Source organism: Cynoglossus semilaevis, chromosome Z (genome assembly GCF_000523025.1).
Source record: "Cynoglossus semilaevis isolate Cse_v1.0 chromosome Z, Cse_v1.0, whole genome shotgun sequence".
In the NCBI taxonomy this organism is placed as follows: domain Eukaryota; kingdom Metazoa; phylum Chordata; class Actinopteri; order Pleuronectiformes; family Cynoglossidae; genus Cynoglossus; species Cynoglossus semilaevis.
In genome coordinates, this window is record NC_024328.1 from 15,251,339 (window position 1) to 15,265,990 (window position 14,652).

The 14,652-nt window shown below is 48.2% G+C and overlaps 3 protein-coding genes across 7 annotated transcripts in view; 2 read left to right on the forward strand and 1 right to left on the reverse strand.

Annotated features, from left to right (window-relative positions):
- Positions 1–1,560: 1,560 nt before the first annotated feature.
- Positions 1,561–10,647, forward strand: ankle2 (ankyrin repeat and LEM domain containing 2). 4 transcript variants are annotated; one of them, XM_008336578.3, is made up of 12 exons: positions 1,561–1,667; positions 3,956–4,450; positions 4,810–5,189; positions 5,503–5,691; positions 5,783–5,905; positions 5,990–6,053; positions 6,156–6,331; positions 6,412–6,518; positions 6,628–6,818; positions 6,905–7,757; positions 8,247–8,378; positions 8,636–10,647. In XM_008336578.3, the coding sequence occupies exons 2-12, from the start codon at positions 3,967–3,969 to the stop codon at positions 8,859–8,861; spliced, it is 2,925 nt and encodes a 974-aa protein (XP_008334800.1). In that variant the 5' UTR covers positions 1,561–1,667; positions 3,956–3,966; the 3' UTR covers positions 8,862–10,647. The 4 variants fall into 4 exon arrangements, with proteins under 4 accessions (XP_008334800.1, XP_008334799.1, XP_016898681.1 ...); XM_008336577.3 differs by having other exon boundaries at positions 1,579–2,068; XM_017043192.2 differs by lacking the exon at positions 1,561–1,667 and adding an exon at positions 2,836–3,070.
- Positions 10,648–11,125: 478 nt separating this feature from the next.
- pgam5 (PGAM family member 5, serine/threonine protein phosphatase, mitochondrial) lies at positions 11,126–13,789 on the reverse strand. Of its 2 annotated transcripts, none has more exons than XM_008336574.3 (6): positions 13,296–13,789; positions 12,712–12,872; positions 12,493–12,618; positions 12,233–12,321; positions 11,560–11,690; positions 11,126–11,474 (listed from the first exon to the last, which is right to left on the reverse strand). In XM_008336574.3, the coding sequence occupies exons 1-6, from the start codon at positions 13,517–13,519 to the stop codon at positions 11,324–11,326; spliced, it is 882 nt and encodes a 293-aa protein (XP_008334796.1). In that variant the 5' UTR covers positions 13,520–13,789; the 3' UTR covers positions 11,126–11,323. The 2 variants fall into 2 exon arrangements, with proteins under 2 accessions (XP_008334796.1, XP_008334795.1); XM_008336573.3 differs by having other exon boundaries at positions 11,560–11,693.
- Positions 13,790–14,043: 254 nt separating this feature from the next.
- zdhhc8b (zDHHC palmitoyltransferase 8b) overlaps positions 14,044–14,652 on the forward strand; it is a 15,345-nt gene continuing 14,736 nt past the window's right edge. The window contains exon 1 of the mRNA XM_008336572.3: positions 14,044–14,523. Coding sequence (XP_008334794.1) covers positions 14,420–14,523 — 104 coding nt within the window. The 5' untranslated portion in view covers positions 14,044–14,419. The remainder of the gene's footprint in view (positions 14,524–14,652) is intronic.

The window sequence follows — 14,652 nt, forward strand, 5'->3', positions numbered from 1 at the left end:
TGATTTTAACTGTATTATACCTGTTTAAATAAGGTAACGTCGGTGAATGTGTCAAAGGGAAACCACACGTGGAGGTGATACTGTGGAGGGGTGGGGGAAAGGGGGAGGAAGGGGTGAGGGACCCTTTACGTCGTAGCTCAGTTTGACGTTTTGTGAGACGATGGTTTGTTTCTGATTGCCATAATTAACCATATACCATATGATCCGCATCTTCTCGCCTTCGCAGTAACACCAGTACCAGAACACGGTAACATGATACTCGCTGACTCAGCTGTGTACATCCACTTGGTAACAATGTGTTCTCTCTCTCTCTCTTCATTCCCGTGTGTTCTGTTGTTTCAGGGATGTGATTGGATCGATCATAAAATTGCACTATTCCTCTGTCCCGACTCCACTTTTCCTTTTTTGTCGTGTCACATTAGCTTCCTGTTCGGTGCATGAAATGTTCTGAGCAAACCTGGAGGTTAAAGGTTCAAGACGGGTACTCAAGATGGGTTGTGGTTCAAATCCCAGCCGCTAAAAGTCTCCGGGCAGATCGATGTAAAATAAAAATAAAAAATCAACTTCTCAAACCTTACATTCTCAGAGCAGGCAAAAATATACATTTAAAAATTATTTTTAAAAAATTGTACTGGGAGACATAACGCCTTGTACCGCTAGAGAGTGCTAAAGCACCACTGCTAAAGGCTGTTTATATTTCGTTAAATTTTGTCAATCTCTCACTAGTGAGCTAACGTTCAAAAGTCAAATTAAAATAATGTTGCAGTTTTTTTTTTTACTTTAACCGCAGGAGGAAACTTTAAAAACGTCATACAACAAATGTGATTGGTGTTTACGTACTTCCAGCTTTTTTTTTAATTTTTTTTTTTTTTTAAATAAACCGTCAGGCTCCAACATGGCAACCTATGGAGAGATGACCTGCTCATCCGGGGTATTTATATTATTTATAAATCCTGTGTTCTTTAATGTCTAATGTGTTTCCATCCGATAATTCCGGAATTGTAGAATTCCAGACGATGTCTTTGGCAACAGGTGTTGGATGAAATCCAGTTTCCTTTCAAAAAAATGTCTCAAATCCCGAACTGTCTCGGACTCAGGTGTCAGAGGTTCTCTGTTCTCTGTCCCTGGAGAACCTGTTCCGTTGTAACCCCACAAAAACAGAGATTTCTTTCACATCGGTTTCATCTTTAAGTGACCTGCAGTTACTGTTGGTTCCCAGTGGTTCCCACTGTTTTTGATTGAAGTGTAAATCCACGTATCGCCTACGCTGCTGAAATTATCGGTTCAATTACTCGATGTATCGTCAGAACGGTCTGTTTTCCCAGCCGATACGTCAATCGATTTGTCCTCGTGAACGCTTTTGGGGACCCAGCGACCCGAAAGCCTGTGTAGACCAAGGTCTTCTGTCAGAATCGAAAAGGCTAACCCATACGGAATTCCGACTTCGTTGGTGATGGCGTCGACTGTGATTTGTTGATCTTCCTCCACCAGACCCCTAACCAGCTCGACCATTTGTTCGTTTTTTGCAGCGGAAGCCTTTTCGTCCTTCGGCTCGTCTTGGAGCTCTTCCTTACCCTCTTTAAATCTCTTGACCCAGGCATGAACCACGGCTCTGGACGGTGACGAGTCCCCGTAAACCTGTTGTAAAGCTTCAACGATTTTACCAGGTTTCCATTCGAGTTTGGTTAAAAATTTTACGTTTGCTCTTATTTCAAAATTGTTCATTTTTTTGGACGGTTGTAAAACCCCGTAAAACATAAAACGTAACGCGGCTCAGCGGTGGACAAAGATATGACGATAATGTCTCCGAGCTGTCCGATATGCCTGAGAGATGTGTCTCTCGTTTTAGTTATTAAAATGCGACATTTGAAATTACCCGACACCTGTCGCAACATTTTTGAGAACATCTGTCGTCGATTTTACAGACATTTTGGTGCTTGAGTTGCCATTAAGCGGCATTTCTGTATAAGCAACCGCGTAAGCCACCTCGGGTCCTAACCGCTGTGCATTTTGAAACGGCAGCGGTGAAAAACACCACAGTCTACGGCACCCGAGGAGAGCGGCGGAGGTGAGCGTGCTTGGGTTAATTTTAGGATTTATTGACCGCTGCTCTCGTCTGATGTAATATTACAACTTTAGAAAAACAGAACAGTGTTGTCGTTATAACATGGCTTTGCGACTTTGTGAACCGGTGGCGCGTAATTGTGAGCTTTTTAGCTTTCGCAAAGCTAATGACAGTTAGCATGCCTGCAGTTGTCACTCGATTGCGTGTGGTTTACGTCACTCTGACTCTCCGTTACGGATCTTTAAAGAGCAATGCTCCACAACAGGCTCTTTTTTTTCTTGTAGCGTGTTTTTTGTTTTTTGTTTTTTAGTTTTTAGTGTTTAGTGTTTTCGAAGTTAATGAGACTAAACTGACGAAGACACGGAACAGTGAGCAGCTACTACGTATAACTATTATATTAAAAATATACTGAGACGTGTGTTGAGCTGTGTTAGTTTGTTGTTTCTGTACTTAATACTCAACTGTAATAATAATAATGAGAATACACATATATTTATATATTTGTATTTTATATTTAACGTGGGGTCATTAAATATAACTACTCCCCAGAGAGTCGGGCGACATTACCGATGTAAGTTATTAATAGCCCCGTCAGCTGATACCGATGACAATACCAACATTGTCAACTTACCCCGAATGTAAATTACCAACTCGATAAAACCCTAAAGTGACCACTGGTTATGACGTCATCAAAGAAAATATACTGATTAAAGTAAGAGAAACGTGTGGATGGTGTGACAGGAAGTCTTTAGTAGAAAGTTGCACTTTTCAAAGATACAGTTAGTTGTAACATTTTGACTCGGATTTTTCCTACTAGTCCGTAAACGCAACGTGCGTCCTCCCTGTGATGTGCGCACGCGCAGATTATGTTGTAAACAATAAGACTTCCAGACCGTCTCCAGCTTTGTGTCAAACCCGATGTGTAGCCGTGTAAAATAACGGGCGGCTCCCCTCCCGCCCCCCCCGTTCCCCCAGCTGTGCCTCCGAGAATGAGCACGTCCGCCGGTGAGTACCGAACCGTGTTTGTTTCATCGCGTGTCACCTCTTTATCGGCGCCATCGCCGCGAAGACGTACCGAAACGTTGAACTCACCTCGAATGACAAACTTGGGCGTGACAGCGTGCGAATATAGCGGACTAGATCTGGTTGTAACTTTTTTTGTTGTTGTTTGTTTTTATTTTAGTGCCATTAACAAATTCGTCAACGACACGATCAGAACCGGGCACCGTTCAATCGAACTCTTGAGCCGTTTCCGTTTATTTAGCTTCATCTGTCTAAACACGTTCTCTGCTTACTTACTAGGCTAGCATGATAGCTAACCGATGCTAACCTGCCAGTGGTGGGGTTGATACAGATACAGTACACACAGTACTCTGACGGGTACGTGTGTTGTACTCGTTGTTAGTTGACAAAGAGTATAACGTGAATTGTTGTGAATTTAATCGATTTATTTTGCGTATTCAGAGCCCGTGGAGGTACATGAAACATCGGCGTAGCTAATGTGTGGGACTCGAATTGAATCATTCTGTTTTTATTGAACGGGAGATCAGTGCGCATGCTTTTAGCGTGCACGTAGAGTAAGTGCAGTGTTTTTAAAACGATCTCTTACATGACGACTGCTCTCGTACTTCGATTTTTATTTTCGCATCTGCTTTCAACTGTGTAGTTTTAGGTTGTTTTTTTACTGTAATACTTGTACTTGTAATCTTGGTAATGTATTTCTTTTGTTGGAAAATAATAATATATATACATCTATATCTTATAATCAGATGTGGGCTTCTTTACAGAGCGCTAACTGTTGGCTAGCCGTGGCGTTACATGGTCGTTCATTTAATTTTACATTTCTCGGGTCATGGAACTGAAGGACTTTGCACTTTTTCTGTCTCGCAGAAAGCTGAAGAATGGAGGAGGTTCTGGACAGGCTGAGGAGTCTCAGCTCCGATGAACTGCGTGAAGAGTTTGCCAGAGTGGACCTCAAGTGTGGCCCGATCACCGCGACCACCCGGGCCACCAATGAAAGGAAGTTAGCCCGTTTTCTGACGGGGACGGAGAACAACGTCGCTGTTTTGGACAATGGCTCTTCAGCAGCCGTTAGTGTTAGCACGGCTCCGGAGCCGCCCGTCAGCTCAGGAGTCACACCGACCGCCGCTGCGATGAGCGGCCCCTCCTGGAACGCTGCCAGTGAAGAGTCGGACTTTGGCTACGGCGTGGGTCTGAACCCCCCGGAGGAGGAGGATCTCTCCGGAAAAGATGCTACGAACAACAGCTTTGCTCAGTGCAGTCGCTCTGATTCCACGCCGGAAACGCCTTCACAGCTCGCTCAAGAGTTTCCCACCTTTTATTATGGCGTGTGTCCGCAGTGGGAGGACGTGATGGCAAGGAGTGGTGAGTAAGGCTAGGTTTGCCAATTTTTTACTATTTTGTACTATTATGTGGTAAAACCAAAAATGGTTTGTGTCAAGAATCTGGCGATGATACGATACGCTTCTAAAGGTTCCGTTTCATCAGTAAACTAAAAAAATTACATCAGACGTTCTGATCGTTGTCTTTGTGACGAACAGACACATTGGTGTGTGTCGTCAAGAATCTGGCTATGATACGATACGTATCGCGCTACCGGGCAATGATATGATATACTGCGATGCTACAGGTCTAACGATATATTGAGTTGGTTTTTTTTTTCCCCAGTGATAAATATCGCAAAATTTTAATGTATTGATATTTCCATTTTCTCGTCCTTTAAGAGCGAGCGCACGTGTACACAGACAAGAAAGACGCCCTGCAGGCGGTGAAGAAGATGAAGGGAGCGCGCTTCAAAGCGTTCACCAACCGGGAGGATGCGGAGAAGTTCGCCAAGGGCATCTGCGACTACTTCCCGTCCCCGAGTAAATCAACCCCCAGCGTGTGTCATGTCAAAGCCGGCCTGTGCTCTGCTAAAGACAACGTGGAGGTGGACACCATGAATCGAGAGCGGGCGAACAGTTTCAAGAGCCCACGTACGCAGGACCTGACGGCCAAACTGAGGAGATCGGTGGAGAAGGGCGACGAGGTCACCTTCAGTAAACTGGTCTGGAGTAACCCCCGGTATCTCATTGGCTCGGGGGATAATCCCACCGTTGTGCAGGTGAGGCTGCTGATTGGTCTGTACACTGACACCTACAGACAGGTAGTAGAAATAGTAGTAGCAGTTTAACTGTAAACCACCAGGTGGCAGTGTTACGTTTCATAGGAATCGCGGATGCCTGTAAAGTGAAGACCGAGTTAGTTAGCGGTGTTAGCCTAGCCTAGCTTAGCGTAGGGTAAAGTTGACATGAAGGCGAGTGGGAGTTTTCAAATGCGTTTCTAAAGTTTGTGACACTGTTCTTAGCTCTGCCCCCCACCATTTCTGGTGGTTTCTCCTGATCCATCCCTTGTCTCTGCTCCGTCCCCTGGTGTAGGAGGGGTGTCGGTACAACGTGATGCACGTCGCGGCCAAGCAGAACCAGGCTGGAGTCGCTCAGCTGCTCTTGGACATTCTGGAGAACCCCGATTTCATGCGTCTCATGTACCCGGACGACAAGGAGACGATGCTGAAGAAACGCATCCGCTACATCGTGGATCTTTACCTCAACACTCCGGACAAGACCGTAAGGTCACAGAGGTCACACCGTCAGAAGCGTTTGTTCTGACGGGTCAAAGCTGATCCGTGTCTCTCTCTTTCTGTCCATTACCCCGCAGGGCTTCGAAACCCCGCTTCATTTTGCCTGTAAGTTCGGGAGCCCAGAGGTAGTCAACGTCTTGTGTTCGCATCCCGACATCGATAAGAACTGTAAGAATAAAGAGGGACAGAGGCCCTGTGACGTAAGGAGCTTTAAGATATTTTATGTCTAAAAAAAACAGTTCTTGACATCAGTCCTGCGGCTAAACCAATCATTTCTTCCGAAGGTTATTTGTAGCCGACAAAACAAAACCCAAGAGACGGAGCAGAAGATAAACGAATATTTGGAGGGTAAGGATGTGCGGCGGTGCGGCTCACAGAACCAGGTGATCATAACAATATTTTTGGAACTTTTTTTTTTTTTTTTTTTTTTTTTTTTTTGCTGTCCCGCAGACCGTTGCTACATACCTTTGTTACGCGCAACCGACAACAGCTCTCAGCCCATCATCGGTGACCCGTGGTTGCCTGACTCGTCGGAAAGTCTGTCGTTGATCCAGCAGCACACCAGGAGTCCCAAGGACCCGGTGATGGCCGTCGCGGCCTTCGCCGGTCCGCTGAGCCCGTCTAAGGTAAGTGTTGACCTGGACCAACTGACGACAACTGAGAGTTGTCCTCAGACCTTTGTAACGCTTCATCAACGTTTCTACAGGCGGAGGACTTTCGGCGATCCTGGAAGACACCACCTAGAGAGCGAGCTGACCACGTGCACCACATCCTCAAGTCGGATCCAGAGCGTGGGGCAGAGCGCGTGGGCAGGTACGAGCGTCTAATCTGGCCTGTCAAATATTGGTGCAAGTGCATTCTCAGTTGAAGCCGCTAGATGGCGACAAACTTTTTTTTTGTCTTTTTTTTTTTTTCTTTCCAGAGACCTAGCCAGGGAGATGGGCCACCCCTGGGCGGAGTACTGGGACTTCCTGGACAGTTTTCTGGACCTGTCGTCAAACGAAGGCCTCAGGAAGCTGGAGGAGTATCTGAGCAGGAAGGACTTCAGTCCGAAGACTCACGAGGAGACTGCGGAGAACGAGACCAGCAACAGGTTCAAACGGCCCTCCCCAGGTGCGTGTTATTCAGACCAAGTCTGACGTGGAGGCGGCCGGGGGGAGGAAGTTCTTCTGACATGGTTTGGGTTTTTTCCGTTTCAGGCAAACCCAAAAAATTCTGCAACTCCATATCCGTGGGCGCCTTCCTGGACGAGGGCGACGACATCAGCCTGGAGGAGATCAAGAACCGGCAGAACGCGGCTCGAACCAGCATCACCTCCTCCACGTTCAAGGATGGACTGGCGGGAGCCGTAGGAGGCCTGGACTTCCACATCCTGCCCATCTCGCTGCACCACCACGAGGCCGAACTGATCGAGACGGCGGCCGAACAGGACCTGCTCTGCTCCTGCGGCAACGGTCTCCCGTCGCCGGCTGCGCTCTGTAAAAACGGCCTGTGCTCCTCGTCCTCCAGAGACAAAATGCACAGCGGGGAGAAAGTGTCCCCCCACACGTCCTCCTCCTCCTCCTCCTCATCTCCCTCCTCCGCCCTCCTGTCGCCTGTCTCCAACCTCCTGGTGGAGTTTGAGCGCATGTCCCTTCAGGAGTCACTGGATAATCCGATTGGCTGCAGGGAGAGGAAGAGCAGCGGGGACAGCCAGGTCACAGATCCGGGTCCCGGGCCTGTCCGCCTGTCTCTGGGTCACAGCCCTCAGGACAGCGAGGCCCTGGACGCCCCGAGTTGGAGGACGGAGGCGGGGGAGGCGGAGGAGAAGCGCAGCAGCGGCAGCTCGGAGGAGTACTTTGAAGCGAAGGAGAGCCAGGATTTGTTGAGCAGGACTAAAGGATCTGTATCTGGGGGGCGCGGCCTCTGTGCCAGGTCCAAGTCGTGGGACCACGGAGGTAGAGATCTGAGCAGCTCAGGGTCCTCGGGGTCTTCCTACAAGTCCCTGGATAACTCCCACGAGTTCTTTTCCAGGACACCTCCCCACATAGGAAGAGGACTTTTCATAGACGGGTGAGTTGCCAGGGAGCGTCTCCCAACGGTCTTACCGTAGTTTCCTGTCAGTCAAGGTGGAAAAAGAAAATCAGGAGAAAATAAAAACGAATCTTAAGGTCATCAGGGTCAAACTCGGCCTATCAGCAAATAGTAATCAGCTGGTGGTGTTAAAAGTGTACTTTCAGTAGGACTGTGGAACTTTTATTTTGAAGTTCTAGGCTGCCCTAGGGTCTCTTCCGTGACCTTTGACCTTTCTAAAGTAGCTCTGCAAAGGCTTTTATTTTGACAAGATTCTTCAAACAGGTGTGTTTTATTGTTTTTTTATCTCTGTGGCCCTGTGATACATGACCAATACTGGTCCACGACCCAGTGGTTGAGCACCCCTAAACCTCTGAAGAGGATAAATCTGTAAAAGTTAAAACAATACTTTATTGCCGATGATTTTTGGAGGTGATGCTGATCTGCCAGTGGGCGGAGCCAGTGACCCAGTGTCCCCTCTCCTCACAGGGATTCGCCGACCAAGTTGGACAGAGAGGTCCTGCTGGCCCTAATGGGCGTCGACATCGACCCGCAGAAGTTTCCCAGCATCCACAAGTGGAAGAGCACAATGACGTCGTACGCCGCATCGGACATGCAGGGGTGAGTGGACGCAGTCGTTACTTGAATCTGACCGAAGACCGCGTCACTTAAAATACTTCAGTGTTACTATTATAATGTCTTTTAAAAAGTGTGTAGTTCCCTTTTCTATCCACTAGATGGCGCTAGGTTTGCATCAAAGCCCTTTTGCTGTGCCGCGAAAGGGCTCGCACCGATGCTCGCGCCGCCTCTCGGTTGTGTGGTCGATGAGAGCGGCGGTCATGCTAACGTTGTTTCATGCTAACTGTGTTTTGGTGCAGCTGGCCCAGTCCTGTGGTGGTCAAACCACGACTCAGGATGCATCATCATCATCACCACCACCACCAGGCTCACAGCTCACCGGTCAGCGATCTGATGTCCCCCAGTGGTCGCTTCAGTCCAGCTCGGCACGCCGCCTCACCGGACTTCAGCCCCAGTCGCTATAGCCCGGCTAACGCTAGCTACATCCAGCGCATTCGCCTCATGCACTTAAGTGAGCAACCGTAGTAACTGCCCCCAAAAACCTGCCCCTCCCCCGTCTACTGCCACTGCAGCCATGACCCTCCCTCCTCGCCCTCACCACCACCCCCTTGCTGACAGTGAGGTAACTGCGGCCGGAGCTCATCGACGACATACCTAACAGAAATATGCACAAGTGTCTGAAAGATTTGTATTAAAGATGTTTGGTACTACTACAACAACTACTACTACTATTACTACTACTTCTACTACTACTACGCTGTTACACAGGAGTACTACATCACATCACGCCGTGATGTCGATGTCTCATTGTTGATGTATCGTGCGTATCCGTGCAGAGCGACATGCCTGCGGTCTGAGGTTTTCGCTAATTCTGACTCAGTTCAACTCAACAAACTCCCTGACCTCTGACCTTTGCTCGTTTGGATGACAACCATGTTCCGTCAACTGAACAAGGAGTTCAAATGTCAATGTTTAAATAGGTAAAAAAAAAAGAATTAATAATAATAATATTTTTGTCTGGTAGTCAGTAGCACAAAACGAAACCTGTTTGTATTAACGATGGCGCGAGAGCAGACGGTCACTTCCTGTTTTCTCCGTTCGTGAACGTGTCGAGTCTGTGTGTGCGCGCGTAAAAAGACGACATCGTCCCGTCTCCGTTCGTCTCCACGTCCCTCAGACACCAACGGCGGCTGTGGACTTAATTCAAATGCGAGTCCAACCACGAATGCCTCCTCCCTAGCGCCCCCTAGCTTTTTGGCTAAGAACCATTTTTTTTCAAACCGACTTTCACTTCCATAGTCCAGTTGAACACACACTGCTCCTCAGACTGGACACCAATGATCACCACTCCCCCACCCCCAAATGTACAGTATATAAAACTGTGTCCACTGTTTCCACGGTTACCTACCAGCAGAGGGAGCCACTCTGTGGAAAGAAAAGCCAGGGTTTTTATGAGATGAGACGGCACAAAAGTTTCTTCACGGCGAATGTCTCCGGCGTGTCTCAGCTGGACTCGTCCTCAGGTCACTGCAGTTTCCTGTGGCGCTTTCTGCCCCGGTGGCGTTCCTCCGCCATTACATCCAGATCACAGAGACTCCGACTCCCAGCAACTCGTCTGTTGTTTTTTGGCGGCCTCCTTCAGGTGTGGTGCTTCCACCTTCTCAGTCCTGTCCTCCGTGTCCTCCTCCTCCATCCAGACCCCAGGGTCTCCTATGGTCTCGGTGTTTTCTGATGCTTTTTCTTGGCTGTTGCAAATTTTATTAAAAACAATTTTTCAGGAGTTTTTACTCAGTGACTGTGAAGAACCAAAAGATCATTGTTAACGTTCAAAATGTTCCAGACTTCCTGGTTTTTGGATTCCAGTTTGAATTCAAAAGTGGTATTTAGCGCCCTCTGCAGGAATTTGTATGAAATTAAATGACCGCCAAACAGATGAGCGTTATCGGAGAAATGTCGAGGACGATCTTCTGTTTCTTTACAGTTACTTTAAAAAAACGTCTGAAAAAAAAATGGGAAAGGAGTTGACGTGTACACCTGCTCCAGTTCACCTCCTGTCCTTTGGGTGGTGCTGCTGTTCTTTTCTCTCAGTCATATTTTAGCTAAGTGATAGTTTAAAAAAAAAAAGACGACGAACTTGTGTACGTGGCTGATCTTAAATGTCAGTATTTGTGGATGAAGTGAGGGATCGACAGTGACGTCACAACCAGGCCAGTCATTTCCGCCCCACTCGACTCTGAACCACGTGTTTTGAATGTAATCTTTTTGTGAACAAAACCTTTCTACGGGAGAATAAACTACTTGGTTGAAACCATTGTGTTGTCGTCGTCGTTGTTGTTGTTGTTGACGTTGCGAATTGAATCTTAACGATTCTCGATCTTGTATGTTCGTCCCGTTTTTTTTGTTTTTTTTTCATCTACCAAAATAAAACATCGCTCCTCCTTTGCTGTCAATGTATCTTTGCGCTGTTCATTCCACAGCAACAGAAGAAATGTGAAGCGATGTGTAACGATGCATCGTGAATCGATTAAAATCGATACAATTTACGGTTTAATTTTTTTTTAAATAACCCGCGCATCAAGGTGTCAGGTGTTATTTAAAATGTCACCGATCATGCCGGTGACACTACACACTCATGAACAGTAGGTGGCGGTATGCGCCTAAAAAATGTTGCTTGTGACACAGTGTTAAACCCAGACGTCAGGTCCCTACTTAGGCTTCAAGAGACGTTCAGGTGTCGAACCAGAACGTGGGAAGAACCTGTTCCACAGACACCACTCCAGTACCGTACGAAAGATTTAACAAACGTATTTATTCTTATTTCTCAAAGTTTTCATCGACATTAGCCGACTCCTATTTTAAACATTTTAAACTGTTTTTTTCCTTTATGGCACAGAATCAAACCTCTCAACAAGGACGGTAAAAAAAACGACATTCTCAAGACACTTGAAGGGAATCGAACACAGAGTCCAGTGTGTGTGTATGTGTCATCAGGTGCGGCTCAGTTTATCGGGGGGCATGAACCCAGAGTCCCCCAGCGTCCTGAGGGCCACCCTGCCACTGGGTCTGATGGTCAGCCACGTGATGCTGCCGTTGTTCAAGCCCATACGTAACCAGCCTTCGGGAGGAAACTGAAGAGCCCTGAGAGGAAGAAGAGGAGGAGGATAAAGTTTGATTCCCACCGATATTTACTTCACGTAACATTCTATCCTTAAATCGCACAAACCTGCACACAAAATAGCGGATGACGTTGGCGTGGCACACGATGATTTCGTAGCTGTCCTCCTTCTGCTTGGGGTCAGCGCGGTGGATGTACTTGCGGAAGGCTGCCTCGATACGAGCGCCGTCCTCGTGGTACTGCTGGAGAAGAACGGAGTGGCTGAGAAGGGACGTGCGCAAACAGGAAGTAATGCTTGCGGCGTTTACGACCCGAACTTCTAAAACGTCGTTTCCCAAAGACTGGGTCGCAAGAGTTTTTTGGGCTCGTCTCGCCTCTTGTTTCCCAGGAGTTTATGAATAGTGTCTATTGATTTAGGTTGCGAAAGTTCGTGATTTTTAAAATACTGGAACCCAGAAAAAAAGTTTGGGGAAACGTTATCCCAGAAAAGCGATTCTGTGACATCACGCTTAGTTTTTTGGCAGTGAAAATTGTGAATGAGAGCTTTTTGGGGGTTTTTCTGGGGTCGTCTCGCATCGTGTTTCCCAGGAGTTTACGAATATTGTCTATTGATTTAGGTTGCGAAAGTTCGTGATTTTTAAAATATGGGACCCCAGAAAAAAAGTTTGGGGAAACGCTGTCCTAAAAAAACGTTTCTGTGCCATCACGCTTGTTTTTTTTGGCAGTGAAAATCGTGACTGAGAGTTTCCGAAATATCTGGAGTAAAGCTGAACGTTCTCACCACGGCTTCGGGTTTCCAATGAGTGACGAGAGGAACTGGCTCGATGGGGGCGCCTTCCCTCAGCAAATCACAGCTCTTTAGCTCCACCCCTGGAGGAGGAGCAAACAACAGTCTTATGTTCTAAACCTTAATTTAGAACATGATTTAAATTCTAAAAATGTATCTAATTTTTTTAGCTTCTCGATGTCGAGGCTATCTTTGAGCTCTGCCCTGGTGTCTCCAGGGTGCCGCCACGAGGTGGCGCCGTATCTGCTCCTCACCCGGCAGGTGTTTGCTGATGATCTGAGCCGTTTCCGTGGCTCTGGTCATGCTGGAGTGAACCAAGACGTCGTACTTGAGCCCCAGCGCTGCCAACCTCTCACCGGTCAACTCGGCCTGTTCTCGACCTGCAGGTGAAGAAGGCACAGAGACGGTCACCACACCACACCACCAGGGGGCAGCAGTGGGGGTCAGTCCACATGTTCAATAAAAACAAAGACCTAATGAAGTGAGGCTCCTCTCTTTGTCACCGTTCCCACTCAGGTTGTACTGGGAGTGTCGGATGAGGAGGATGTTCCGCGTCGCCTTCGCTTTTCCGTTGTCCGCCTCCAAGGTGGGGTCGTCCGACGCCTTCTCCTTTCTCAGCGCGGACGGCTCTCTCCTAAAAAAAAATCACAATTAATTTAGTGAAAGTAAATCCAGAGAATTACTTCGATAATAACAGCAGGTGTAATGGGTTCGATTCCCAGCGGGATGAAGTTGATTGTTGCTTTATCATTTCCTATGCTATCTATTGGGAAACGTGGGTATTGCAGGGGAAAGGCATAAGTATAATATAATATATATATATGTAAATATATCATAAGCAAAAGTTTGCTGGGCTGGATTAAAAAGCTGAACGGGCCGCATGCGGGCCCCGGGCCTTACTTTGCCCATCTGCACCGACCGTTAGTGTGAATGTGAACGGTTATTTATTTGTGTTATTTTTTGTGTGACAATTTTAGCGGTGTAAGGATTGACGATTTTAAACGAAAAAAATAGCGCAGACTAAGAACGCAAGCGCCACCGACACCAGAGTTCGTACTTGTCCCAGTTGAAGTCCCAGGAGTTTCCGGACGTAGCCGGTGAGACGGACGTCCACGCCGGCTGCGCGGCTCGCAGGACGCCGAACGCCGACCACCACCCGGTCGCCTCACCGGGGCGCTCCGCGAAATATCCCCGGGACTCCGCGACAGCGGCGGTGAACAGGAGCGCGGCAGAGCCGCCGGCGAAGCCGCAGATGAGCCGGAGAGTCTTCCTGGAGGACATTCTGTGAGTGCTAGCAGCGGGAGCTAACTAGCCTGAGCTAACGGAGCTAACTGACGCCGACGATAACGCTTATGCTAACGATGCTAACTTGATGCTAACTTCCTCCGGCGGTTCGATCCTTTGCTGTCGGTGATCGAACCTCCGACCCTGTCTCCGGTACACAGCTCTCCTGTGTGACGTCACGCCGCTTCAAACTAAAAAATTACAAAGACGCAGATATCGCATCCGTTTCCTTCCAACCACTACGGCAGCCCGGGGAATTCAAAAAAAAAAGAAAAAAGGTCGGTTTAGTTTTGTTTTCGAGTTGTGCCACCAGATGGCGCTCTCGCCCCATTACTACACAGCAACAGTTGCCGAGTAGAAAACCAGATTATCTCTGTTTTACGATACTTGAGGCCGTTCCGACTATCCCTAATTCTCAAACCAGATTTGATTCAACAGGAGGTCCTTGGAGCCCCCTATAGGGACCACCAGGTACTGCATGGTATATATAAAAAATGCATGATATTGTTACAGTTGTCGCGTTGTTTGTTTGTTTGTTTTTTCGTGCAGTTGACGGTACAGTAGGTGGTGGAGCGGCTCCGACCCCCCCTGTCCCCGCTCCCGGTTTCTTTCCCCTGCCGCTGCCGCTGCGTCCAGTGTCGTCATCAGTGGGCGTGTCCGACAGGGAGGAGGGATTTCCAGCCTTCCCTGCTCCAGCCTCCGTCAGGATCTCTGCGGCTCCAGCTCCGGCTCCAGCTCCTGCTCCAGCACCGACCGACCGACCGCGCTCTGTTGGTGTTGGTCGGAGCCTCCGAGGTCCGAGGCCTGCTCCCCCGGGGGGACTCTCTCGGCGCGTCTCCTCCATGAGTTTCCAGCGGGAATAATAATCCACCACCGAGGAATGCGGACGTTTGCAGGATGTCCAGCAGCGTCGGACCGAGATTCAAAGCCGCCCGGTTCATCCCCGTGTCCACCGCTGCCACGCTGCTCGTGGGTTCCACCACTTTATTCCTGGTTTACACGTAAGTTTTTTTGTTTTTGTTTTACGGCGTCTTTTTTCCGCTTTTGCACAGCGGTCGGTTCCAATGATTGTCGAACCGAACCGGGAGTGAGTCACGGCACCTGAAGAGGCGTCGGTGAGGGGGGAGACA